The sequence below is a fragment of the Microcebus murinus genome, chromosome 4 (genome assembly GCF_040939455.1).
Source record: "Microcebus murinus isolate Inina chromosome 4, M.murinus_Inina_mat1.0, whole genome shotgun sequence".
In the NCBI taxonomy this organism is placed as follows: Eukaryota; Metazoa; Chordata; class Mammalia; order Primates; family Cheirogaleidae; genus Microcebus; species Microcebus murinus.
Window position 1 is genome coordinate 9,948,683 of NC_134107.1, and position 27,856 is coordinate 9,976,538.

General features: G+C 54.3%; 1 protein-coding gene, 1 long non-coding RNA gene and 1 pseudogene across 3 annotated transcripts; 2 read left to right on the forward strand and 1 right to left on the reverse strand.

Moving 5' to 3' along the window:
* The first annotated feature begins 4,076 nt into the window (after window positions 1–4,076).
* On the forward strand, window positions 4,077–12,887 carry FADD (Fas associated via death domain). Of its 2 annotated transcripts, XR_001152328.2 has the most exons (3): window positions 4,077–4,515; window positions 7,722–8,887; window positions 12,146–12,887. XR_001152328.2 is itself a non-coding variant. In XM_012757710.2 (2 exons), exons 1-2 carry the CDS (start codon window positions 4,230–4,232, stop codon window positions 8,060–8,062), a joined length of 627 nt encoding a protein of 208 aa, XP_012613164.1. In that variant the 5' UTR covers window positions 4,077–4,229; the 3' UTR covers window positions 8,063–8,923. The 2 variants fall into 2 exon arrangements, 1 of the variants encoding a protein (XP_012613164.1); XM_012757710.2 differs by lacking the exon at window positions 12,146–12,887 and having other exon boundaries at window positions 7,722–8,923.
* Window positions 12,888–15,056: 2,169 nt separating this feature from the next.
* LOC142870450 (uncharacterized) lies at window positions 15,057–17,501 on the forward strand. The gene is made up of 3 exons (XR_012918822.1): window positions 15,057–15,205; window positions 15,435–15,576; window positions 16,456–17,501. It is a non-coding gene; the product is annotated as an uncharacterized LOC142870450 (long non-coding RNA).
* A 9,264-nt stretch (window positions 17,502–26,765) lies between these two features.
* Window positions 26,766–26,914, reverse strand: LOC142870707 (uncharacterized; annotated as a pseudogene).
* Between the last annotated feature and the right edge of the window lie 942 nt (window positions 26,915–27,856).

Consider the following 27,856-nt stretch of genomic DNA (forward strand, 5'->3'; position numbering starts at 1 on the left):
ATAGAAAGAAATTAATTGGCCAACTAATATATATAGAAAAAATTAGCCGGGCATGGTGGCGCATGCCTGTAGTCCCAGCTACTCGGGAGGCTGAGGCAGGAGGATTGCTTGAGCCCAGGAGTTTGAGGTTGCTGTGAGCTAGGCTGACGCCATGGCACTCACTCTAGCCTGGGCAACAAAGTGAGACTCTGTCTCAAAAAAAAAAAAACATGGAAGCAACCCAAAGCAATCCGTCTGCCGCCACACAAATGGATAAACTACATCCTGTCTGGCCGTGCAATGGAATATACTTCAGCCTTAGACAGTAGGAAATTCTCTCATATGCCACAACATGGAGGAACCTTTGTGGACATTATGCTGAATGACTAAGCCGGTCGCAGACAGACAAATACTGCATGATCCCACTTAAGTGAGGTCCCTAGCGTCATCAGAGTCACAGGCACAGAACGGTGGTGGCCGGGGCGGGGGGAGGGGAAAACTGGGGGTTAGCATTTGAGGGGTACCGTTTCAGTTTCAGCCTCTCAGCATGAAAAGTTCTGGAGGCGGATGGTGGTGATGGCTGTACACCAATGTGAAAGTACTCGATGCCACTGAACTGTTCACTTAAAAATGGGTACAACGGTAAATGTTATCTTGTTTTATTGCCACAATAAAAGAAAAAAAAAAAAAACAGGGACAACCAGAGGCCAGGGCAGGTCAGGTTGGGGACAGAGGTCAGCCAGACGACACTCACCATCACTGCCATCGCCCTCCGCCCTCCCAGGCTCAGCCAAACACACGGGGCCAGTTTCAGGGCGCACATGTCAGAGGCCCGGCCCCTCTCCCCGAGGGCGCTAGGGTGGCCACAGCTCCCAGCTGAAGGCGGCCGTGCCTGACTCCAGCCCAGCGCACCAGAAAGCTGTCCAGGAGGCGTGGGGACTCCCAAGAATGGAAGCCGCCACTCAAGGCTGCGACCTCTGAGCCTGGACACCATCTCCTCTCCAGGAGAATTTCCCAGAAGATGCAAGATGGAGGTTTCTCCCAGGGACCGGGGAGAGTCCCAGTAGCTGTGGTGGAGGTTTGGCCTGTACGGCCCGGCAGAGGAGGGGCCTGGTCGCCACCTCACCCCACCCCTTCCCCTGGGTCCACAATGAGGCAGGAGCTCACCCACCGCTCAGCTCTGCCACCCCAGGGACAGGGGGCCTCGGGGCCGTCAGGGATGAAGAAGAAGCTGAGGTGACTTTTTCTCCAGTTCAGAAGCAAGGAGAAAGGGACTTCTGCTGTGATTCAACACAAGGTAGAGAGTCCCCTCCTGTGTGCTCCAGGAGGTGGGGGTGGGGGCTCTCGGGGGGATGAGAAGGGGCTGGAGGGCACTCCAGGCTTCCTCAGCAGCGGCTGGTCCACAGCCTGGCCTGGCTTCCAGGGGCAGAGTCCAAGGGGCCCCCAGGCACAGTCCTCAGCACCAACATGGTGCCACATGAGGGCTGGGGCCGCTGTTCCACCCCTCCTCCACAGCTGCCCCACCCAGAGGGTCCTTGGAGGGTGCCTGACTAGAACCCTGTGCTCCCCTGGGGAGGGTCACTCAGGGAACCAGCACAGGGACACAACACAAGAACCTGACTGGCCACCCCGTCACCATGAATAGACCCCATGAACATTGGGCATACAAAATTAGCCAGGCATGATGGTGTGCACCTGTAGTCCCAGCTATTCAGGAGGCTGAAGAGGGAGGATCGTTTGAGCCCAGGAGTTCAAGACTGCAGTGAGCTATGATCATGCCACTGCACTCCAGCCTGAGACCCTGTTTCTAAAACAAAACAAAAAGGCTGAAAAGACAAGGTGCAGACTCAGAGGCAGTGGGTCAGACATAGCTATAATTGCAGTAACAGAGGTGCAAATTAATCATCCCTTGCATAAAACCCATTCACTCAAGAATATTTTTGAGCACCTATTAAATGCCAGCCAGTGTTCAGGGTGCTTGTTGTTCCCACCCTCAAAGAGCTTACCTTCTGGCAAGAAACACAGACAAAAAACATACAGTAAAGTAGGAAAATGATATGGTACATGGTTAACTTTATTATACTACATGTCAGGTGTCATGTGCAAGTTATAAAAGAAAAAAACTGCACAGGGGTCAGGTGGGTGGAAAACGTGGTTTAATGCTCCTTGGTTCACCCCCCACCTGCTGGAAGCTGCTTCCCAGCCTCCTTCAACGGCTCCTCCATGTCTTCGCAGCCCCTTAAAGTTTGACATCCCAAGCTCACCCATCGGTCATCTTTTCTATCTATCTTCCTCCATAGGTGACCTCATTCTATGGGTGCTTTAAATCCCATCTGTCTGCAGGGGACTCCCAAATTCACATCTCCCACCCGGATCCCTGGCCCAGTCCCCCATCCCATGCATCTAGTAGGCATTTCACATTCACACGTCCCCAACCCACCCCTGCCCCTCCCCCAAACACACCCGCCCACACCTTCCCTGGTTCAGTCAACGGACACTCCAGACTTCAAACCTTACAAAGCATCCTCAATTCCTCTCGCGTACACAACCCCGGAGTCTAAAGAAGCCTCCACCCTTCTCACCACCCACACTGCTGCCTGTCCTGTGGTCCCAGTACCCTACTTCCCATTGGGATTATTGCAATCTCCTTGCAGTCTTCTGGCTTCTAACCAGCAGCAGGAGTGATGCTTTAAAAGTGTAACTCAGTGTTGTAAACTGCATCATTCGTAATAGCCAAAAAGTGGAAACAAAGGAAATGCCCTTCCAACAATGAATGGCAAATTGTGGCATGTCCATTACAATGGGGTATTATTCCACCATAAAACGTAAGGAGGTACTCATACATGCTACAACATGGATGAACAGTTGAAAACATGAGGGAGGATGAAAGAGGCCAGACACAAAAGGTTCCACGTACATGAAATGTCCAGAACAGGCAAATCCATAGAGACAGGAAGTAGATTAGTGGTTGGGGGGAGGGGGCGGGGGCGGCAGTAAATGCCATCAAGTATTGCGTTTCTTTTGGGGGTGATGAAAGTGTTCTAAAATTAGACAGCGGCGAGGGGTTGCACAACTTTGTGACTATACTAAAAACCACTGAATTTTATACTTCCAAAGGGTGAACTGTATGGTATGTGCACTGTATCTCAATTTTTTTTAAAATGTTATGGTAGCTCAGCTGGCGTCACCCCGTCCCACACTGCAGTAAACCGGGGTACTTACTGGCCTGGGAGGCCCTTCTGGTCCGCGCCCCCGAGCCCCCCTCCCACCACCACTGGTCTTGCTGCGCCTGGAACCTCAGCTCCCCCTGCTTCCACTCTTCTGTTCCCTCTGCCCGGCAGACCCTTCCCCACCACCCACACACCTGGCCCCCACCCCAGCACCTCTGCAGCCTCCTCTGACCACACCCCTACCGCTCCCCACCCTCCGCTCCCACCCCGAGTAGGGACTCCCTTTTCCCTGGCTCTCACGGACTTCCTGCATACTGCGCGATTTTCCTGTTTGTAGGATGGAAACTGAGGACCAGCGGAGACCATCCGTGCTTTGTTTACCGATTTTTCCCCAGCACCTACTGCCTGGCACACAGTAGGCGCTCAATAAATTTTTTTTTTTTTAGTAAATGACTATTGGTTTAAAAACATTATTTATACTTTAAAATCACAATAAACCTCTGTGTTTCCTGCACACACAAAACGTCCCTGGGGGCACTAAGGAACATTCCCGACGTTTGTTTGTAAATGTTAACGTGGCCCTAACACCAGCTATTAGCGTATGCGATTCAGTGGGATCTAGGAACCGCAGGCCCCGCACCGGCCCCGCACGCAGTAAGGCTGCACCGCGCTTTGCGAAAGGACAAGCTCAGCAGAGGCGGGAGCCTCCCCGGCAGCACCGAGTGGGTTCTCGGGACGCACAAAGCCACCAGGTTTCCACCCGGGAAAAAAACAAGGGTATCCGCGAGGCGCAGGCGCACAGGCCGCCCCACGCTTGGAGCCGCAAGCCCGGGCGGAAACGGCTACAGCTGTGCTCGGGGCGCATGCGCGGGCCGGAGATCTCGCAACACAAACGGAAAGAGAGTTCCGCGGCGGATTTCCGGTGGTGGGCGCTAGGGTGCCGGATGTGAACTGGCGGGGCAGAAGACCGGAAGGCGGCAGGCCCTGGTGCGAGCGGTCCGGCCCGGCCAGGGGCGGTGAGCTGTGGGTGGTGGGCGCGCGGGGGGCCGCGTCGGAGCCCCGCAGGCCGCCGTCGCCGCCATGGACCGCTTCCTGGTGCTGCTGCACTCGGTGGCGGCCGGCCTGTCGGCCAGCGAGCTGAGCGACCTCAAGTTCCTGTGCCGCGAGCGGGTGGGCAAGCGGAAGCTGGAGCGCGTGCAGAGCGGCGTCGACCTCTTCTCCGTGCTGCTGGAGCAGAACGACCTGGAGCCCCAGCGCACCGACTTCCTGCGCGAGCTGCTCACCTCCCTGCGGCGCGGCGACCTGCTGCAGCGCCTGGACGACTTCGAGGCGGGCGGCGCGGGCGGGGCCGCGCCCGGGGAGGAAGGTGGGCGCCGGGCCGGCGGGGCGGGCGGGGGCTGTTGGCCCAGTTGTGCTTGTTGCGAGCCTGCCGGGCGCCCAGGCTTTGCCTGGTTTGATTTGCGGGCATTTTCCCCGAATAACCCTGGGACGCGGGTGGGCGGGCCCGCTTTGCAAATGGGAGAGCCAAAATTCAGAAGAGTTAACTTACTCAAGGTTGCAGAGCCTGGACACCCACTCTCGATCCTCAGTATTTTCTCCACCACCCCACTGTCTCCAGTAAATTAGAAAGGTCACTGAGGAAAATGGTGTCGCAGGCCGGGCTCACGCCTGTAAATCCTAACACTGGTAGGCTGAGGTCGGAAGGTCATTTGAGCCCAGGAGTTCGATACCAGCCTCAGCAAGGGTGAGACCCCAGGTGTACAAAAACTAGAAAGATCAGCTGGGCGTGGTGGCTCACTTCTGTAATCCTACCACTTTGGGAAGCTGAGGCAGGAGAATCGCTTGAGCCCAGGAATTTGAGGTCAGTGATCTAGGAAGACTTCACTTAACTCCAGCGAGTTGAGCTAGTTAGACTCATTCTCAATAAGAAAAATGGTGTTGCTAGCATTTGGGCGGAGAAGGGGAAGAGTCAGAGAAGGTGGGGCAGAGGTTAGGTGAGCCTGCTGCACTTTCTGTTTCGGAATATGCCTTTCATAGCTGTCTTGAGAATAATATCATCTTTCAGTAACTCTTATCCAGGAGCTTGCAGTGTACCACTTACTGTTGTAAGCATTTGATTTATTTGATTTCCACAATAATGCTGGGAGTTATGTTATCGTCTATCATTTCTGTTTTACAGAGGAGAGGGCTGTGGCTCAGAAGTGTTAAGTGGCTTGATGAAATGCACAGCTGATAAGAGCTAGGCTTGACCAAGGCAGTGTGCAGTGTGGTGGTATTAGCGGCTATATTGCCTCTCTGGGCGAGTTTATTCTGGAGTGTCTTCCTGCCCTCCTCTCAGTCACCTGCTTTGTCCACTGTCACCTGTGGCTTGCATCTACTTCCGGAAGTAAAAATGAGACCTAACGGCAGCAGGGTTTGTCAGCCCTATCCCCATGTTCTCAGAGCCCAGGGCAAGGGGCTTAGGGAATGCTTCCAGGACACCCCTCACAGGCTTCAAGTTGTGGCCTTGAATCAGCCATTCAGTTACTGAACCAGTCAGGGCATAAACATGTGACACCGGGGTTGTCACTCTGTAAGGATTGGTGACAAGATGGACAGTACAGCTATGCCTGAAAGCATTTAAGTCTAGATTTTAAAAAATACCTAAACATCACTGGACAAACAGAACAGAACATAGAAAAACTGGGCTTTTGGCTGGACTTGATGGCTCATACCTGTAACTCCAGCACATTGGGAGGCCGAGGCAGTAGGATTACTTGAGGCCAGGGATTCATGATCAGCCTGGGCGACATTGTGAGACCCTCATCTCTACAAAAAATTAAAATTAAAGAAAAAACAATTAGGCATGGTGGCACATACCTGTAGTCCCAGCTACTTGAGGGACTAAGGTGGATGGATCACTTGAGCCCAGGAGTTTAAGGCTGCATTAAGCTGTGATCACTTCATTACACTCCATTCCTGGGCAACAGAACAAGACCTGTGTTTCAAAAAGAAAAATTGGGTTTTCAAGGATGTTTAATGACTGGAAAAACACTGATGAATTTAACCGGCAGACTACAAAATATTTGTCTTTTTAGATTTATGTGTATATCTGTGGGTGTTTGGCTACAGTTACGTAGTTGCAGTATGTTAGCGGCAGTACACCAAAAGAAGCTTAACAGCAGGTATGGGCAAGTTGATAATGGGTGATTCTGTATTTTGCCTTTACCAAAAGCAGTTTAGTACAGTGTTTAAGTTGCATTCTGGCACCATATTTCAGGTTTCAGATCATAGCTCTGCTATTGTCTAGCTGAATGACCTCGGGAAAGTCATTTAACTTCCCTGTGCCTCAGTTTCCTCATCTGTACAGGTGGTCTTAGTAACACCATTGCCCAGCCCATAGGGTTGTCTGCAGTGTCTCAGAATTTCTAGGAGTCCTCCAAGCAGCATCCTGTCTTGCCTCTCTCCTTACCCCTCCGCACATCCCAGAAACAGCCTTTTATGGTCTCTGGTGCCAGCTTGCTGATCTCGGTAGTGACTTCATGTGAGGAGTGTGGGAGCCAGGGACCAAAGACTGGTGGTTGGTCAGTCGGGGCAGCTTTAAAATAATGACTGGGGTGTGTACTAGTTTCCTGTGGCTGCTGTAACAAGTTAGTACAAATTTGGTGGGTTAAAGCAACAGAAATTTATTCTCACAGTCTGGAAGCTAGAAATCTGAGAAAGCAAGGTATCGGTAGGGCCTCATTCCCTCTGAATGCTATAGAGGAGAATTCTTCCTTGTCTTCCAATTTGAGGTGGCTCTAGGCCAGGGTCCTCAAACTTTTTAAACAGGGGGCCAGTTCACTGTCCCTCAGACCATTGGAGAGTGCGGCGCACATTCTACACATGCACATCGTGGGCCCGGGATGAGTCGGCTGCTAAGCAGGACAGGCAGCGGTGGCAAAAACACCCAGCAGGCTGGATAAATGTCCTCGGTGGGCCATAGTTCTCCTGCTAGGCATTCCTTGGCTTGTGGTCAGGTCACTCCAGTGTCCTCTGTCTTCATAAGGCCTTCTCTGGGTGTGTCTTCTAAGGGTATGTGTCATTGGGTTCAGGGCCCACCCAGGTAATCCAGAATCTCCTCAAGATTTTCAAGTTCATTAACATCTGCAAAGACTCTTTTTCCAAATAAGTTAACATTCACAGTTCTAGAGATTTGAAGTGAATGGATCTTTGGGGGGTAGGGGGGTATGCCATCTTTGAATAGGGTAGGATGTGGGAGCAGCCCCATTTCCTTTCTTCTGACAGCCCCCCAGCTCCTCCCTCAGTTTCCTCTGTCCTAAGCTCTAGCAATGAAGTCTTCAGTGGGCCATAGCTCTCTGGGTGGTAATTTAGGGGAGGGGCCTGGCTGGGGCAGGTTTGGAGGCCATTCTCTGACAGCCCCTCTGCGTTGGCTGACTATAGCCTCTGCAGAGGACCTCATGGGGGGCACTTCTATCTACCAATACTCATATCAGCACTGAGAAGCCCATTGTGGGGGGGGCTCTAGGGTTGCCTGTTTCCTAAAGTGCTCCCCAAACTTCTAGTAAGTCATTTTGTCCTTTCTCTCCTTAGACCTGAGTGCAGCGTTTGACATCATATGTGACAATGTGGGGAGGGACTGGAAAAGACTGGCTCGTCAGCTTAAAGTCTCTGAGGCGAAGATGGATGGCATCGAGGAGAGATATCCCCGTAACCTTAGAGAGCGGGTAAGGGAGTCCCTGAGAATCTGGAAGAATATGAAGAAGGAAGATGCCACGGTGGCCCGTCTGGTGGAGGCGCTCAGGGCCTGCCGGATGAACCTAGTGGCCGACCTCGTAGAGGAGGCCCAGCAGGCCCAGGGCCTCCAGAACCAGAGTGGGGCCATGTCCCCAATGTCATGGGACTCAGACACGTCTGCCTTGGAAGTGCCCTGATGAGTGCTGCTCTGCCCCAGTGGACGGTGGGCATCTGCACAGGCTGGACCTCAGGTCTTCCATGAGGGTGGCCAGGTGCCTTCTGTGCCCGGCCCCCTGAAGACACAGTGAGCCAGGCTGAGGTGAGCCCCACTCTCAGAGCCACAGACTGGCCGCTTCTGAATTCAGGCTGTGCCGGTGCTTCCTCCATGCCAGGCAGGGCCCAGACACTGCACAGATACTTCTGTTTATTCTTCACCGTCGCTCTGAGAGCAAGATCCTGTCATCTCCACTAAACAGCCTGCTGCAGGAGAAAGCTGGAACTGTCTGGCACATGGAAGGAATCTGTACAAATTGGCCCTTATTCCTCTTACTCAATGGGTGAGGAAACCAGCTCAGAGAGGTCGAGGAACTGGAGCAAAGTCTGCGAGTAGTAGCAGGAGAGCTGGTGTCCAAGCCCACACCTTCTGGCCCAGACGCCACGCCTTTAGTCTTTGTGTCTTCTTCTGCCCACATGGTTGGCAAAAAGGACGTTTTAGCCCATTTCCTCGTGGGCCGTCAGGGCAGACCTGGACACGAGGACCAGATGGCGTGAAGGGTGAGACGCGTCCCAGTCCAGAAGTCTGGAGGCCTGGTTCGGCCAGTGCTCAGCCTTTGAAGGGGCCGAGTCTCCGAGGATGAGCTGAGATGTCTGCTGAGTGCTCACAGTCACACTCTGTAGATGTCCCTATGAGGATTATGATTCCTGCGGTTCTTAAGTTTGCTACTGTTTTGTATCCAAATCAGTATCTTTCTGATAACAAAATGGGCAAGGAGGTGGGATCCTCAAATCTTCTTGCTTCTAAGGTAAGCCTATTAAAGCAAATGCCTTTACAGTGGAAACCTGAATTACAAAAAATTTTCCATGCCTTTTAATACACTGAAGCCCCAACAGCCAATTACAGCGTTACTTGCACCTTGTCGTGGCCTCAGCTTGTGAATGTGGCAGCTGGATTGCCTGACAGCTCACTGGCCACGAGTAGGCACACAGCGGTCAGCTGTCGGGTCTTTTGCCACTTTCAGGATCCATTTGTCCCAACTCCATGGCTGTGACCTTGGGACAGTCTCATGCCTTACTAAACCATCTTGACCTTGGTTGCTGAAATCGTAGCCAAGGTTGTGGGGGCACTGTCTCCACTAAGCTGTGGACCTCGGCCTTGGAGCTCCTCCACACGTTGGCCAGATGATTCTGGATACCAGGCAGCATGCTGGGAGCCGGGGCCGTGGCAGTGAGTGAGACAGAAGTGGCCCTGCCCTGTTGGCGCTGAAAGCCCAGCCAGGAGCACAGGTCGTCACCAGCTTGGGGTGCTGCCCAGGAGCTGAGCCCGCCCCTGTGTTACTCGCTGTAAGCTTCAGCTCAGGGCTAGTTCTGTAAAGAAGAACGTCATTTCTCACGGACTGAAGTGTGGGCAGCTTGGCTTTGGGGAATAAGTTTTCTGGGAGGGAAAAAGAATCGATATCTCTCGAGCGGAGGCAGAGGTTCTACATTCCCATAAAAGTTTATGGTATCAGCTGCTATAATGTGGAAATGTCCTACGTCTGCTTTGGTGCTTCTCATACCTGGCAGGAGTCCGCCCTCCATCACACCAGGTGTTCTGAAAGGGGTCTGGGGAACGTGACGTTAGTGCACCTGCAATTTTCCATTGCTTGGAGCAAACGCCAGGCCAGGCTCAGTCCCCAGTCTGTTGCTGGCTTAACTCCTGGCCTGTCCCGCAGTCCTGTGTTGGGTGAGGGCGCTGGGTCTCCTGCCCTTGGCACTGACCTTCCAGGATCTCCCCACGCTGAGGGTGAGGGAGAGGAACTCGGGCTTCACAGCAGACCTGGGCCCTGCTCCCAGCCCCATCAAGCCCTGCCCAGGGTGCGGCACGCGGCGGGATTCCCAGCCTCAATCTTCCCTGTCCTCGCTGCCCGACCGCACTTGCTGTCCACCTCCAGGACTGGAGGGGGCTGGCCCCACCCCGACAGCAAAGCCACAGAGCATGGTGACATGTGGCACACTTGCCCCAGGAGGTGAACATTGACGTGTGCAGGAGACTGCCCCAGGAAGATGGGACTCGGCCAGAGGCATCCCTTTGTTCAGCCAATCCATGAAGCAGCCACCATAGCGGGGCACGGTGCCAGACGCTGGGGCCGCAGCAGAACAAGATGGGCAACTGTCCTCAGGAAGCACCGGGTGTTCCCAATGTCATAAAACAAGGGGAAAAGCGAAGAACGTATGCACAAGTGTCTGAAATAGCATAAATGCCTACATCATTGCTGAAAGTGCAGAGACGATAAGTATTTGATGTAGCTGATGGTTTGCAAGATGATAAGCTGTGTATACTTTATATTTTCCACATTTCTGTAATGGTGCTTTTTTTAAAAAATGACCCACCAGATACTGAAATAGATGCAACTTGGACTGTTCGGTGGGGAGTGTTCCCAGAGCAGCGAGCGTGTGAGGTCCCGTCCTGGCTCTGCCCCTCGTGACTCCATCCCTCCAAAAGGGGCCAGTAGGTAAAAATTGTCAAAATCTGGGGTGACTTGTTTCTCAGGTGCCCTTGAAGCAGGCAGTGAGATTGTACCCAGAGCCCCAGGGGCCAGTCCAGAGGTTACTCTGTTGCCTCTCTGTGGTTCACTCAGAGCCCTTGAGCTCAGCAGCAGCCTGTGGTCGTGGGGCCCCGCCCTCCTGCCTGCCATCTGGACAGATCCACAGAGGCAGAGCACTTGTGAGCACCGACTTGGGCCCCGCCGCACGGGGAACATCTTCACAGCCTGTCCTGGGACAGATGGGACCGTATCCACTCAGCACCATGACCTTTGGGACAGGTTCAGTCACACGCCATCCTTAGTTGGGATGATTGTTGGACAAAGATTTCTTGTACCAACTTTACTCCAAAAATTATGTTCCTCTTTTTTATTTTGCAATCCCTTAAAACTTATGTTTCTGAAAAAGGTGCACATAAATACGGGGTTTTCTTGAAAACTAAAGAGCCACATCTTGCTCTCCTAGTCTTTCCCCTGAGAAAAAAAAGTCCAAATGTCTGTTCTTTGCAGGGAACCTTGGGCCTGTGCTGGGGAATTTGATCCAGCACTTGCTGGGACAAAGGGACAATCCCATGTCTTCAGGCTCCTGGATTTCCAGGTGCCTTTGCTCCGCCTGCCTCACACTGTGCCCCTCCAGGACTCGGGCCCTCACATTCCTCTAGCTGCCTTCTGCCCCCGGCACTCCTGAGACCACTCCCCACAAACTGCCCCTGCTCAGTCCCAGGCTGCCTCTGCCCCATGTGCTTTTTCATTCTGTCTTGCTCAGCCACTGGGCCCCTGGCACTTCTCGAGACCATTCTGTCGCCAGCCTTCCTCTTATCTCCCTCCTGGGCCTTGCCTGGCCCAGGTCTTTCTCCTAGGCCTGCCTGCAGACCCACATCGAAGACGTAGAAGAAAATACATTTCTTCTTTGCAGCTTCTAGAAGCCACCTGCCTCTAACTCATGGCCCTTCCCTCCATCTTCAAGCCCGCACTGTAACATCTTCCAATCTCTGGCTGACTCTCCTGCCTGCATCTCAGTAAGATCCTTGTAATGACGTGGGGCCACCTGGCCAATCCAGATCATCTCGCCATGTCGGCATCCTTAAATCCACATCTGTGAAATCCCTTTGCCACGTGAAGGAAAGTGTTCAGCGGTCCTGGGAATGAGGATGTGGGCACGGGCGAGGGTGCCTGCTCTGCCCACCACACACCTGAGACTCGCCGTCTCCCGCACCTGTGCCCAGTTGCGTGCCTGACACCACAGACCCTCCTTCCTCTCACTGGTGCTCACTCTTCCCCCCACGTATGCCTGAGGCCTCGGGAGCATTCCTCCTGCCCTGCTGCCACCCGGCTCCCTGCAGGGCCTGGCCCCTGCTCTCCAGACAGCCTCAGCACGTGACTTCCTAACTCATCCTCCCTCTGCTGTGGCCTCTTCCCCCCACCCCCTCTCCCATCCCACCCTGCCTGCAACAGGAGACAAATACTGTAGACCCTGACTCTGTTCTTGGAAACCATGAACTTTGTACACATTTTTTAGTTTTATATTCTTATTTCCAGATGACCATTCTGAGTCATCCTGCTGATCACTCTTTAACCACACCATTCCTGTGTGAACTGTGTCTGGAACCAGACCATGACGAGGACAGCATGTGCTCGTGCCAAAATGACCACAGTCACCACTACTCTGCTGATCTGAAGGCAAGGCTTCTCTTCCAGGGAAGATTTGCAATTGAAAGCCATTTTCCTCAAAGAAGCCCTTAGTTTCTTTTCTTCTTCTTTTTTTTTTTTTTTTTTTCCCCCTTAGTTTCATGAGTCATTTACCAAGTTGAGACCCTGTGGCAAGAATCATGTATATGAACCATATTAATTGTCGCCAAGGAACAGAGGCCAATTCAGCGCATGAATGGGGTCTTCATCCAGGGAAAGCCAAGTGACATATGAACCAGGTTTTCATGGTGTGACTTGAATAGAAAAAAGAATGTCATGGGCCATTTGAGTGACCCCAGGCACAGGGCAGGTACAAGGCCTCCCAAACCTACCTGATGGCACTCCATAGGCATGAGGGTATGATTTTATTTCAGCAAAACATCACATGTTATTTAATTTTAAACAGAATGAGCTTCTGTTTGGAATGAAGAGAAAGTTGTGAAGCTGGGTGGGGGTGATGGTTGCAGAACATTGTGAATGTACTTAATGCCACTGAGCTATGCGTTTAAAATGGTTAAAATAAATTGTTATGTATATTTTGCCATAATTAAAAAAATAAAGCTTGAAATAGTTGGATTAAAGAAAGATGTGAAGTGAATCATGGCACAGGAAGATAATGAATCCGGCTCCAATTAGAGACGTGAGAAATTTATGATAAAAGTGGAGTTTCAAATTAGAAAAAAGTTGATAAATGGGGTTGAGACAACTGGGAAGAGCTGCTGCATTCCTACCTCCTGCCTTCTACTAAAAAAATGGATGCAAGATGTGAATGGTGGGGGAGAGGGAGAAGCTGCCAACCTGGGAGGATTTCCTTGTCGTTTTGAAGACAGCCAGGTTCAGTGGCTCACGCCTGTAATCCTAGCACTCAGAGGCCAAGGCGGGAGCTCAGGAGTTCGAGACCAGCCTGAGCAAGAGCGAGACTCCGAGTCTCTACTAAAAATAGAAAAAAGTAGCTGGGTATCTGGGCAAGCGCCTGTAGTCCCAGCTAGCTATTCAGGGGCTGAGGCAGGAGGATCTCTGGAGCCCAGGAGTTCGAGACTGCAGTGAGCTATCATCCTTGTGGAAGGACCTTCTGGAAAAGTGTCCAGACTGCAGGCACCCGGGTCCTTGTTCCTGAGATTCAGAGCTGGTGGAGCCAGTACCGACTAGTACTAGTCCCAGTACTAGTACTGCCCCAGGCAGAAGGACTACTTAATCATCAGCTGTTAAGTGCTACTGTCTTCTGCTCTATCTGCCCCAACCATCTTGCCTCTCCAACCAAATTGCTGAGGACAGGCTGGGACCTTTTTAACTCAACTTTGATCTCAGATTGGAGAGAGCACTGGTGACAAAGCAGGTTTTACAGCCCAGGGCCACAGGGGTGGTCTGGACTCCCGCAGAGTGACACTCCAAGCCACCACCAAGCCTCCAGTTGACACCCCAGGGGGCACAAGGGTGTGTTTCTCTGGCAGCAGTTGGGCAGCTCCAGAGTGGACTGAGTGTCTGGGAACGCTGAGCCCCAGATTTAAAACCTGTCCTGCTCCAGCCTGGCAGTGACACTAGTGAGAGTCAAGTGGTGGGTTTGGCTCTTTGGTTTTGTCTTTAGATTAATCTGAGAGGCTCTGCCACCCAATTTGTAAAGCAGACTGGCATGAGTCACCCTAGTGAGAGCTGGAGTGATTTGGCAAGTCACAAGGTGGAGCCAGGACTTCAACCCAAGGCCTCTGGCGCCGAGGCCCATGCAGTTCCAGGACACCACGTGGCCTTTTCAGAGAAGGGGCCCTTTGAGTTGGTTTCTCAGGGTAAGCAGGAGTTCTCCAGGGCAAGCAGTAGAGGCCAGGAGGTGTGAAATCGGAGGGCAACAAATGGTTTGGTGAGGCTGTTCCTGGCAGATTTGGGAGAATGTTCTGGATTTTGTATACAAAAAGGAACCAGCAAAATGTTTTAAGCAGGACGATGGCATGATTATATGTGTGCACCACTGAATTAGAGACTCAGTATTTGTTCATTGGAAAATGAGAAAACAAAAACAACCAGATTCCCAAGATACTGTACTGCAGCTGGGGGCTGTGACAATGCATACCACCACCTGGGCAGAAAGTCGTCTGTTAGTTACGGCTGTAGGGTAGCTTTGGTTTGGGTTAATTTTCCTCCCAAAGTTCTTTGAGGGCTAGCATCTTGTTTTAGTCTCACAGGAACCTTGAACTGTACTTACAGACTGTTAGTCCCATTTGAGAGGTAAGGAAGTGGAGGAGGGGTCTGCGATTAGCAGGGTGGTCTGCGTAGGAAGTGGAGGAGTGAGGGTCTGGGTCCGGATGGTCTAGACATTGTGCCAGACCAGTGGAGCCAGCCTGCCCTGCAGAACCCTCTGGTTCCCAGACGGCTGCAACAGGCCCAGAAATCGTCCCGCCTCGGGACGGGGCAAAGCGCATCCCAGTCCGTGGTCCCTGGGAAGGCTGCCCAGCCGCTGTCCTCGTCTCTCGGCAGGCAGTTACCGGGGAACATGTGAGTGACAAACAGGTGACTTCACACTGCACAGGAGCAACCCCAAGAGCTAAAATGAGGCTTGTGTACACTCCAAAAATACTCTGCTGAAAATAAACCTGACTGCTGGCTCATGCCTAGGGCAGTCGGGTGGGGCCAGAGAGCCACCCTTCCCGTCCCCACACCCTTTTATTTTGGGAAAATCAAACCCACCCTTCCCCCACCCCAGAGTGTGCCTGCAGGAGGGAGGTGTGGCGCTGTTCCCAGGGACTCCAGCTGGAGAGTGTTCGGGCACAGCAGGAGGTGACCCTCCGTGCATTCACTCATTGCTTCGCCCCAGGTGTGCCCGGTCCCCTGCGCCAGGGCAGACAGCAGGGCGCAGGCGGACTCTGCAGTTGGCCAGGCGAGAGCTCAGGGAACCGCTTTCCTGCCATACGCTATTAACAGGTCTATTGTGCTGGCCCTCAGCCATTGTCACCCGAATCAGTCATTATCTGCCACTCTCTTACTTGGTCTCACTTGCGGGCTTAGCTTAACAGGGTGGGTTCCTCTCGGGAGACCTGTGACCTGGGTGTAAGGCGCCTGGGATGTCTTAAGTGCCCAATAAGTGACAGATGTGTTATTCCTGGCTGGCTCTCCACATCTGTCTCCCCTCTTCGCTCCTACCCTCCTGCAGGTCCCTCCCCACCCCCCATTTATGGCCCATAGGAATCAACTCACAAGAGACAGCTGGAAAAACCAAGGACCCGCCCGTGCACTTGAAGTGGCCAAGCACTGGGCAGAGAGCAGTCAGCGCGTGGGCGCTCAGCCCAGCCCAGGTGAGCAGGGAGAGGCACCTGGGCCAGCAGAGGGTGCGACGCGGAGCTGGGCATTCACAAGGGGCACTTCCAGTGAGCCCGTGGGGGCTGTGCTCCCGGTTTCCCCCTGCGGTGCTGCGTCTCCGTCACCAGTGTGGAGACTCGGAATCCCGGCAGCCTCTTCCAGGTCCTGGCAGAGCCCTGCTGCCTGATTTCATCTCCCTTCCCACGTAGCTGCACTCCACAGAGAGTTTTGGCTGACGTCGAGCTGTGTGAACAGCGGGGGCCAGCGTGTGTGTGTACCGGACGTGTTCCTGGGACCCGTCTGGCCGGTGCTCGCCATCGCTGATCACAGCCGACGTAACAGGCCGCAGTGGCAATGGGCCCTCACTTGGGGTCCCCTCCGTGTCCTCCCTGTGCTGAGATGAATAGCCCCCCAAAATTCATGTCCACCTGGAACCTCAGAATGTGACCCTCTTTGGAAACTGGGTCTTTATAGATACAGTTGAGCTAAGATGAGGTCATTCTGGAGTAGGGCGGGCCCCAATCCAATGACTGGTGTCCTTATAAGAGGGAAATTGGACAGAGAGACGCATGCAGGGAGAAAGTCACGTGAAAACGGAGGCAGAGACCAGAGGGAAGCGTCCGTGACCCAAAGAATGCCGAGCATTTCCAGCTATGGTGGTGAGTGTGGCTGTCTTCCAAGCCACAGGTGCAAGGGCTGCCAGGGCGGCCGCCAGCCCTATGCCCGACCCCAGTTTTGCCTTAGCCCGGGGGGGGGGGGTCTTCCCCACAACTTTGCCACTCTCCTTAGCAATCACCCTCCTTTCAAAAATAAGGAAATCGAAGCTCCGAGAAAGAAGTAGAGAGTGGGCCTGATGTTTACTGTGTGCCTTGCAGGAGCTCCACGCAGCGAGTCTTCGCTGCCCTCGGCATCCTGCAGAGAGAAGGCATCATCCCATTCGTAGACGTAAAGACTGAGGCTCAGAGCATCAAGGACCTTTGTTCTGCATCACAGACATATTTAGTGGCAGAACCAGAACCAGGACATGGGCCTCCTGATGCTGAGTCGCTACACCCTCCCTGCCTTCCCGGAGAAGGATGGAGGGGCTGGGACACCCCTGACATCTACAGCGGCTGTGGTAGGGTTAGAAGCCAGGCCCTGCACCCGGATAGTCGGAGTCAGCACTCGGGAGGAGGCGGGGTGGTGGCCCTGGTACAGCCAGGGCTCTGCTGGGCACTGCCATGGCCCACCGGGCCCCCTGCGTGGGCAGGATGGTATTTCCTTCCATGAGCCAGGAGGTGACTCATGAGCACTTGATAAGGACGAGCAGGTAGAACGAGGCCCGGAAGTCTCGCTGAAGGCTGCAAGAGCAGGTTTGGCTCGTTTCTCTGCAATGCGGGCATCAGCTTCCCAGGGGCTCACCCGTGCCTCCTGCCTTCCTGCCCTGCCACTGTTGTCAGCCCCACCCTTGCAGCCACCCAGCGCCTGCTCCTTAGGCCGGCACTCAAGGCCTCGGCGCCAACTTCAGCTTGACCCCCGTTTCCTGATGCAAACCCTCCACTCTGGCCACAGGACATGCCGTGACTGTCCCTCCTCTGAGCCGGCGCCTGCGCTCCCCCTCCGCGCCTGCCCTGCTCACCACTGTCCCCCACTAGGCGGACGGGGCACTTTTGGGGTCAGAACAACCTGATTTCAACCCCATACCTTGCCGACCTGTCGCGCTGGGAGGCGCTGGGCAACTTCCGGAACCTCACGGACCTTCAGCTTCTCTGTGCATAAAATGCCTTTCAATTCCACCCGTTTTTACTGAGCTCCTACTAGGTCCATGACAGTCTGTGGACATAGCAGTGGAGAAAGGTGGTTTGTTACTGTCTACCCTTTTGTGCCTTTAAATGCTGTACCATGTGTGCGCGTGTAACTTATTTTTTAAATTGTATTAAAATACCATTTACCAATGAAATGAGACTTAAGAAGAGGGGAAGTATCTCGCTCCGAGGGCTTCCGTGAGGGTGGCGGGAGGCCACACGGCCAGGTGCTGGGTCTGGGCCCAGCAGAGGGGAGTGCTCACTTACCAGCAGCTGTCGCTAAAATGCCACCCTCTGAGCTCCTCTGACGAGCCTCCCCCTCTTAAGCCTGACCCTCACCCCCTCTGCGGCGTTGCTGCACCTTTGTGCTGTTTCATGCACCCACATTCCATCCGCCCACTGGTCCTCCGTCCACGCGTCCACCGGCCCGTCTGTCCACCCCTCCGTCACCCGTGCATTCACGCGCTCGTCAGTTCCCTACCGCGTGCTGCGCGGCTGTAACAGGACACTGCAGACCGACCGGGCAGTGGATAATGAGCAGACACTGACTGGCTCTCGGTTCTGGAGGCTGGGGAGGCCAAGGTCAAGGGCCCACATCTGGAGGGGACTTTCCGGCTCTGGCATCCCATGGCAGAAGGGCAAACGTGACAAGGGGAGCCGAACGAACTCGCCCTTCCATAAGGAACCCACTCCCCAATAATGGCATGAATCCGCTCATGAAGGCAATGCCCCCAGGACCCAAATACCTCCCGTGAGGCCCCACCCCCCAACACTGCCACTCGGGAATCAAGTTTCTAACACATGAACTTTGGGGGATGCACTCAAACCATAGGACGTGCCTGCAGTGTGCCAGGTCCCCTGGCAGGTGGGCGGGAGGTGACAGGGAAACAGTTCCAGTCCTTCCCTCCTGGAGACCCCTGTAGGTGGGGAAAGATGCCCCCTGTAGTGAGTATTTGCCACACAACACACGAGCTTTGAGAGGTCGCGTGCAGAGTGTGCTCCACCGAGCTCAGGTGCAGCCCGTGACTTGCAGAGACAGCGCGTCTAGGTGGAGACCTGAAGCCGGGACAGGACAGAGGGAGAGGAAAGGACATTCCATGCGAGGGGGAGGGATAAGCGGGCGAGTGGAGCAGATAAGAGCAGCTGGGATGCTGAGTCTGACGTTGAGTTGTGAGTGGCTGGGGAGGTAACGAAGGACCTCACAGGTCACCGCTGACTCCTGTCCCCTTAGCAGACTTGAGCTTCAAGGAGGGAGGGGCATGATAAACTCTGCTTTTGGAGAGAGAACTCCGGCTGCAGCGTGGACCACGGGCTGGGCGTCGGGGACCCGGCTGGCAAGATGGGGCAGACACCCGGGTGGGAGGGGTGGGGCCCAGAGCAGAGTGGGGGCAGTGAGGGCAGAGCACGGGGGAGGGGTCGAAAGATTTCCCACTCTTTACTATAAAAATTCCCACCCTACTGAAAAGTTGAAAGAGCAATACCATGAACACCACCCATCTCCACTTAGATCCCACAATCATTAACGCGTCTCCTCTTTGTTTTTCTCTTAACAGATAGTAAGGTAGGGGGGTTTTCTTTTTCTGAACCATTGGAAAGTGGGTTGCTGACATGCTGACACTTCGCTCCTGAGTTCCTCAGCTGCATCTCCTGAAAAGGAGGACATTTTCCTCCCTTTTGTTTTGTTTTTTATGGAGACAAAGTTTTGTTCTGTCGCCCAGGTAGAGTGCAGTGACGTCATTGTCGCTCACAGCAACCTCAAACTCCTGGGCTCAAGCGATCCTCCTGCCTCAGCCACCCGAGTAGCTGGGACTACAGGCATGCGCACCACCACGCCTAGCTGATTTTTCTATTTTTTTGTAGAGATGGGGGGGGTCTCACTCTTGCTCATGCTGGTCTCTAACTCCTGACCTCAAGCGATCCTCCTTCCTCGGCCTCCCAGAGTGCTAGGGCTACAGGCGTGAGCCACCGCACCTGGCTGACATGTTCCTCCTTAACCATAAGGCCCGTGTCACACCTTAGAAATCCAACAAGAATGGCACCTGCTGTTCAGTTTGTGTTCAGATTTTCCCTATTGTTCCAAGATTGCCTTTTCTGGTTGGGTTTTGTTTGCTTTGAAAGCTGGGCTCCCATCAAGCGTTCTGGTGTTGCATCTGATCCTGTCTCTTTAGTCTCCAGGAGAGAATGTGAAGGGCTTGATGAGTCACTGGATCTCGGGGGTGGAGGGCAGGGAGGATCTGGTTTGGGCAGGGAGGATCTGCTGGCCTCGCAGAGCTCTGGGCGGCAAGGGGAACAGTGGCTCTTCTTACCTATCGGTCTTGTTGTCGGTTCTTCCCATCGGGCTGCAAGTCCCTCCAGACCAGGCCCCCCTCCCCCACTGTGTCCTCTGTGACACTCCCAGCCCCCTGCGGGCCGTCAGCCTCCCAAGAGCATCTGTGACCCCAGCAGCCTCAGCACGTCTGTCCCAGGACAGCCACCACCTGTGTGGGGAGAGGGTCCCTTCCAGGGCGGGAAGATGCCGATGCCAGCTGGCTCCTGTCAACCACGTCGTTTGTGACAGGTGCTGCACTTCACACGTGGACTCACTCATCAAACCCCGCAGCAGCCTCCAGGAGTACTAGAGTACCGTAGCACTAGCAGTACAGCAGCAGCACTGTCCTTACTCCTACATAGCAGATGGGGAAACCAAGGCACAGAGAGGTCGAGTTGCACAGGAAGTGCATGAGGCAGGGTACAGACTCGGTGATTGGGCCCCAGAGGTCTCTACAGTGCCCGCAGAGCGCACAGCTCTGGACTGACCACTGACGCTCCTTTGCCACCGAATGGGCTCCAGGTGCATGGGCGGATCTCAGGCCAGGCTCGGATCTGCTCCTGGGCTCCCGCAGCTGTGGCAGGCCCGGCCTCACCTGGGCCCTGGCTACATCCTCTGCTCTTCGCTTCCTGGGGGCCAGAGAGGGTGCGGGGGCCTGAGCTCTGTGGGCCGGATGGGCAGGTGTGGATCGAAAGCCGGGGGCTTCAGCGTGGCCAAGGCTGTCCTCGTGCTGAGAAGACACTGTCCTCCCTGCCGAGTCCCCGCCCGACCCGAGCCCTTGGCCCTGCAGGTGGGCCAGCAGCCTGCTCTCCGCCTTCCCGTCTCCCGCCTGCTTCATTCAGCCCAGAGCCCAGGAGAGACGCGCCGGCCTTCCCGGCCCCCTGACCAGGTGGCGAGACCCTCGGGCTTGTTTGCGCCGGTTGCCATCAGAGGTCTTATTATCTTTCTCACCAGGCAGTGCAGGCTGTTAGCCCCAGGCGAGCTCCGGCCTGGCGGTGGGTGGGAGCCCGCGTGTCTCCTCCCACACCCCCAGCCCGAGCTGGCACAACCCGGAGGAAGGGCCCCGCCCGCGGCCGTGGGAAAGGGGGGACGGAGGGGCGCCCCAAGTATCCACGCTGAGGGGGTCGCTGCCATGCCGGCCAGGCCGGGGGCTCTTCCCTGCTGCTCCAGGGTGTCCCAGAGGCCCCAGGCTGCTCCCGAAGAGAAGGGGCGGGAGGAAGGGACTTCCTTCTTCCCTCTGGCAGAGCTGCTGGTCCCTGAGGCAGAGTAAATGTGAGCAGCAGCACGTCTTTGGGAAGGAGGGGAGGGGACGCCCGGGCCTCAGTGGACACGTTCCTCCCAGCCTTGTGCCTGTTTGTCCCTCTGCCTGGAAGCCTCGGCCCTGCTCTGCTCACGCGCTCACTCTTACCCTGCCCTCCCGTCTCACCTTCAAAGTGGCTTCTTCCAGGAAGACCTCCCAGCTTCCCCCAGAGCAGAGGTGGTGCCTCCCTCCATCCCGCATGCTTCTAGAACACTCCACCACCCCGTCTCTGCCTTTCCCATGATGGAATGTAGCTTCCCTGAGGGTGGAGGCCGTGCCTTTCTGCCCACCCCATGTCCTCAGCGCCTGGCCTCACAGAGCATCGTGGGCTTGCAGCTCTTGGAACAGGCGTTGGCCCCTTGCCAGAAGCGGGCTCGCCCACTCACCGCCTGAGGTCCTGGCTTCTCCCCTCCCCACCAGGACCAAGGCCAGCCAGCAAGGAGCACAGAGACCGGGAAAAGAGACAAGCTGGAGGAAGGGGGCTCCCGGAAGAGGTGACTCGAGGCCTGAGAACTCAGTGACCAGGAGACGTCAGCAAAGTGAAGGGCTGGGTCAGAGTGTTCCGGGCAGGGAGAGCAACACGTGCAAAGGCCCTGGGGCAGGAACCAGCCCAGCAGGTTTGAGGGCCACAGAGGAGGCCACTGTGAGCGGAGTTGAGTGAGTTACAGGTTTTATTCCAAGTGTGTCGGAAGCCAGGGAGGAACATGATCTGACTGAGCCAGCATTGCTGTGGGGAGGTTGTCTCGATGCCAGGATGGCTTAATGAACTGAGGCAGAGCGGCGTGGCTCTGGTAGGGTCAGGCCTTCCCCCAGCTGCCTTCACCGTCGTTGGGAAATGTTCACAGCAGGTGCGGCAAGGGGAGTGCCCAGCGTCTGGGGCAGCAGAGCACGCCTCACCTTCCAGTTGGGGGAGTTAACATTAGACGGTGAGAAACAGGGCAGGGGCGATGCGAACCTGTTTGTTAGCCTCCCACGGGGAGCATTCTGGCCTTTAAGCCAAGGCAGCGTGGCCATCCCCTGCCTGGGTTTAACTTATTTGCACAAAGGCGTAAGGTATGTTGGAAGAAGGCATTGGGGCCGGGCGAGGTGGCTCACACCTGTAATCCCAGCACTCTGGGAGGCCGAGGCTGGAGGATTGCTCGAGGTCAGGAGTTCGAAACCAGCCTGAGCAAGAGCAAGACCCCGTCTCTACTATAAATAGAAAGAAATTAATTGGCCAACTAATATATATAGAAAAAACTAGGTGGGCATGTTGGCACATGCCTGTAGTCCCGGCTACTAGGGAGGCAGGAGGATTGCTTGAGCCCAGGAGTTTGAGGTTGCTGTGAGCTAGGCTGACGTCATGGCACTCACTCTAGCCTGTGCAACCAAGGGAGACTCTGCCTCAAAAAAAAAAAAAAACAAACAAACAAAAACAAGAAGGCATTGGGTTATGACAAAAGGGGCCATTCTTTTTCTTTCTCATTGGAATGGAAGCGGGCTGCCATAGGGACCAGCCACGTGCCTGGATATACGTGGGGCCCACAGGGGGTGCCCACCACAGCCAGGCATTCTGACCTCTCCGCTGCTGGAAGGGGGCACCCTCCTGGCCCCCACTCGACCAGGGAGGAAACTGAGGCTCAGAGAGCTTTGGAGCCCTACCTCAGCCACAGGCCGGCACATGCAGATGGACTCAGTGCCTGACCCCAAACCCCGGGGCCTTTGTAAAAGACCCTCTTATTATGAATATTTCCTTCACACTTCACACAAAAGAATAGAGGTGAAGTTCTGCAGGGTGAAAATCATGATCATAGAACACGGACACCCACACGCTATCACCTGCGTAGGAAATAAAACGTGTTGGGGCCGACCATCCCCCTGTTTCTGCTGACGGGCCACGTCCCTGCCAGGCCGCCCGCGGGCGCCCAGGACCCCGGAATTCACCTGCCCCGTGCTGCTCCTGCTTCACCGCAACTGCTCTGTGGCTTGTAGGGCTCGGAGGGTATTAACGGGGAGTGCTTATGTTTAGCGTATAAATGCATACGTATACATGGGAGCATACTATTTCCTGGGGTTGCCGTAACACATGAACACAAACTGGGTGGCTTAACCAACAGAAATTTATCCTCTCACAGTTCTGGAGGCCAGAAATCTGAAACCAAGGTGTCGGCAGGGTGGGTTCCTCTAGGGGGTCAGAGGGAGAGTCTGTTCCAGGCCACCCTCCCAGTGTCCAGCGGCTGCTGGCCATCCTTGGTGTCCCTGACTTATGGCCATGTCCCTCCAATTTCTGTCCTGTCTTCACTTGGTCTTTCCTGCGTGTCTCTGTGTCCGCTCCTCTTCTTGTAAGGACACAGACATTCTGTTTAGGGCCCCCCTAAATCCCGATGGTTTCGTCTTGAGATCGTTAATTACTCTTGCAAAAATCCTTATTCTGAATAAGGTCATATCTGGGAGTACCAGGGGTTGGGACATGGACATCTTTTGGGGGGCCATTACTCATGCACCCACTACATCCAGGAAGGTGCTGGAAATTTACTTAGTGATTAGAGAGCTTGGTAAAAAGGTTCAGGGTCCCATAGGGCGCAGGGACGTTCCTGGCATTGCCTCTCTTTCAGGCGGGGCCGCGTCTCATGACTCCCGAACCCCAGCTGCCCAGTGGGCTGCAGGAGAAGGTGTCCAGGCTACTCCGGCCGCTGCGTGGGTCCGTCGGAGGCAGCTGCACATGGAGGAGGGCGGCCCTCGTTCCCTCCCTCGTGACTCTCCCCAAAGGTGAGCTCACAGGCCCAGCAGGGGTGATCCGGACGCTGTTTGGCCTGGCCACAGGAGTGGCAGGGCGGGCTGGGTCACAGCGAGGCAGGAGGAAGGAGTCGCTGTGCCCCAAGTGGACTGAGCGCTGCTTGGCCCACAGCAGCCAAGAGCCTCGGGCAAAGCGCTGCTGCGCCACCTGGACCGGGCAGCGGGGGCTCCTCAAATGATGACCAAGCTCCTGCTTAGTGCTGGAGGACGAGACACAGATAGATGGCAGACACAGGGACAGCCTGCTTCCCCAGTGCCGCTCACAGTGAGGACGAGAATCCGGCCTGCGGACCCCAGGGAGGCCCTCAGCCCCTCTCCCATCCCACGCTGGCCCTGCACTGTTCATCATCTTCGCTGTGCTCCCACGTGGCTGCGGCCGCTTTTTGTCAGCGCTGCACAGGGTCTACGGCTTTACCACGCTGAGAGAGGTCTGAAGAATCCCCGTAATGACATCCCACACACTGTCATCCTGCCTGATGTCAAAGCCCAAACCAGCAAGTGCAATGAACTCCCACGGGCAGGCCCCTCCAGGAAGCTGTGACGCCACCCAGGGGGCCGGGCACTCCCCGCCTGTGCCTTCCCAGAACCGGCTGGGAGCCCTGCCTGGCTTCTCTCTGGAATGCAGCTCTTGGAAATCTGTTGCAGCAGCAACTCCTGGTACCACCATGAGCTCCTTCTGTGTCCGGCTGGAGCCACCTGGGGTTGCTGTTGGCTGGCTGCGTGGCGTGACTCGGGCCTCACCTCTCCCAGGAGCTGGGTGGCCCTTTCTCTCAGCCCGGCTGCTCGCAGCAGCTCCTAGCACCCGGCCGAGGCCCTGCTCGGCGGCTTCACCAGCGTGCACAGGTGCCGCCTTCCCCGGCACAAGGGAAGCCTTACTCACGGCTAGCAATTTTGATCCAAATTAAAGAGAGGAAAAACCCCACTCCCACTGCCCACGACACAGGCCTCACTTCTCTTCCTGTGTTCTGGATCACAGCCCGTGAGTTCCTGGAATGCTGGGCCAGAGGGACAATGGGGACGTTCTCCGCCTGCCCTGGCCAGGCCGGGAGCGATCACTTCAGCACCCCAGGAAGGTGCGGCTCGCGGAGGGTCCCGGACACCAGGCATCAGTGGGGTTCTGGGCAGGGGGAGAGGAGGAGGGTGGGGTGAGGGCCCCAGGGAGGCATTTAGAGCTCTGCTCATGGGAAATAGGTTGGCTTGATACGTGGGGACATTTTTTCTTTTCACATTTGATCACACCCACCCAACTATTTTGAACTAAACTTACATGCTCCATAAAGAAGTGGCATGTAAAATGCACCAAATATGTGAAAATCTATAAAGCATAAGAAAACCACAGATTCTTTCCTAAACACGGCATGAACACACCATTAGAGAAAGATGAGAGCCAGGATAAAGAAATCTGACACCAACCACACACAAAGGCAAACTGTCGTTAACAATTCACAACTCCACAAATGTGGCATAAAGAAATGATGCTAGATATTCTTTAGGCATGACAGTGAAAAATAGCATTTAAAAGTGGGGATTTAGCTTAAGAATCTACTTCCAACTTGGGGGTTCTCAGATTTCTTTCTTTTTTTTTTTTTTTTAGATGGGATCTCACTATGTTGCCCAGGTTGGTCTTGAACTCCTGGCTTCAAGCAATCCTCCTGCCTCCAAAGTGCTGGGATTACAGGTGTGAGCCACTGCACCTGGCGCCTCAGATTCATTTTTTTTTTTTTTTTTTTTGAGACAGAGTCTCGCTTGTTGCCCAGGCTAGAGTGAGTGCCATGGCGTCAGCCTCGCTCACAGCAACCTCAAACTCCTGGGCTCAAGCGATCCTCCTGCCTCAGCCTCCCGAGTAGCTGGGACTACAGGCATGCGCCACCATGCCCGGCTAATTTTATATATATATATATTAGTTGGCCAATTGATTTCTTTCTATTTATAGTAGAGACGGGGTCTCGCTCTTGCTCAGGCTGGTTTCGAACTCCTGACCTCGAGCAATCCGCCCGCCTCGGCCTCCCAGAGTGCTAGGATTACAGGTGTGAGCCACCGCGCCTGGCCCTCAGATTCATTTTTAACACAAGTCTCTCGGTAGGGTAAAATGTACCCTATGATCCTTGGGTCTAGTCCCTGGTGGCTCTAGCCTAGCCTCATCAGTTATCACACCTTGAAAAGGGAAATGTGGTAGCAAGAAAACAGTGGAGAAGGTGGGGGAGGATTGCCAGTTGGTCCGCATCACAGGTGGCAGAGGAAACAGCCAGGCAGGCTATTGTGGGCTGAGTTGCCCCTCCCCACCAAATTCAGGTGTTGAAGCCCCAACCTCCACTACCCCAGAACGTGACTGTATTTAGAGACAGGGTCTTTACAGAGGTCATTAAGTTAAGCGGGGTCATTAGGGTCGGCCCTGACCCACCCTAATGAGCCCTGACTGGGGTCCTTATAAGCAGATCAGGACACAGACACGCACAGAGGGACGGCCATGTGGGGGCGCAGGGATAAGATGGCAGGTGCAAGCCAGAAAGAGAAGACCCAGAAGGAACCGGCCCCAGGACAACCTGATCTCGGACTTCCAGCCTCCAGGACTGTGAGGGAATAAACGTCTGCGTTTAAGCCGCCTGTCCGGGTGCTTTGTTACAGCAGCTCGTGCAGACTGACACACTGCCAGTCTCGAGCAAAGTTTTTCAGCTCTTTCACTTTTTCCACGTGAAACACTAAGCCTTGGATTCCAAGTTAACCTGGCGTGAAGATGGCCGCACCAGACTCTCCAAGCGGAGATCATTTAAGCCACCCTGAGTTCAGCTGTCCACCTCTCTCTGGCTTCCCGGGCAAAGCTCGTCTCCTTTCCCCTGTGACGGGGAGGAGCAGGAGGGCCGCGCCCTCCGTGGGAAGACTGAGCAGCACGCGGATCCAGTTACTGTGCACCCAGGCCAAGAGCTGTCACTGGCCAAGGCACACGTGACTTTTTAAACCATATGCAAATTTTTCTTTGTTCATCCATTTCAATACCTACACCATGCGTGCTTTTTTCTTTCTTTTTCAAATACAGTTGCCGTAGAGACTGCCAAAAATTGCCAATGCCGACCGTCTCGGTGGGGAATTGGGAAAAGTTTTCAATTTAGCAATCATCACGCCCCGGATAAACCTCACTGGCTATGATATATACGCCACCGCGGGAAGCTTGACTACGCGTTCTGACCTTTCGTTTACTGATGTGTTCGCAGCGCCCGGCCCGGTGCCTGGCATAAAGTGGCTCCGTGCTATGATGTCTGTTGAATGGAGGAAAAGTACAAAATCTCAGTGTCTAACAGTTGTCATATTAATATCAGCTATAAAAGTTAAAGTAATTTTAAGAAGTGTCGGGAAGAAAGACACAAGGGTGTTGCCTGCAGGGTCAGACACTCAACTGAAGGAGCTCACGCGACGCAGACGTTTATGACCCACTTAGCAAGCCTGCTGGGGGCAGCTCCCGGTCGGGTGCAGATTTCTGGCACGGTCTCACCTTGAACTGTCAGCCGCTACAGCTTCCAAATTCCCCACAGATATCAATCTTAGGAATGAGAAATCAGAATTCCCCAAACCCTAAGCTATGCTGTATTTTTTCAAAACACTATATTTACATGCTTTTAAGTAATAATGGGTGACCATAATAAACAGGTTCAGAGGTTTTCAGTAAAAAAAAGCCATAAGTGCATGTTTTCTTATTATAAGCCAATACATTATGATGACATTGTATATTTTAATAACATAAAAATGATCTGTAACTGATAATAGACATTTGATAGTAGAAAATATTGAAAGAAAGGAATATTAGCAAAAGATAAACTCCAAAAAAGTAATTAAAGAATTTTTAAGGGCTGGGTGCAGTGGCTCATGCCCGTAATCATATCACTCTGGGAGGCCGAAGCAGGTGGATAGTTTGAGCTCAGGAGTTCGAGACCAGCCTGAACAAGAGTGAGACCCCATCTCTACTAAAAATAGAAAAACTTAGCCAGGAAACTAAAAATAGAAACCAAAAATTAGCCAGGTATGGTAGCGTGCATCTGTAGTCCCAGCTACTTAGGAGGCTGAGGCAGGAGGATAGCCTGAGCCCAGGAGTTTGAGATTGTTGTGAGCTAGGCTGA

Excerpts from the sequence above, each read along its gene's own strand:
- FADD (XM_012757710.2), top strand. The coding sequence starts at position 4,230 with ATGGACCGCTTCCTGGTGCTGCTGCACTCGGTGGCGGCCGGCCTGTCG. Across the intron at positions 4,516-7,721 it reads GGCCGCGCCCGGGGAGGAAG|ACCTGAGTGCAGCGTTTGAC; the intron begins GTGGGCGCCGGG and ends TTCTCTCCTTAG.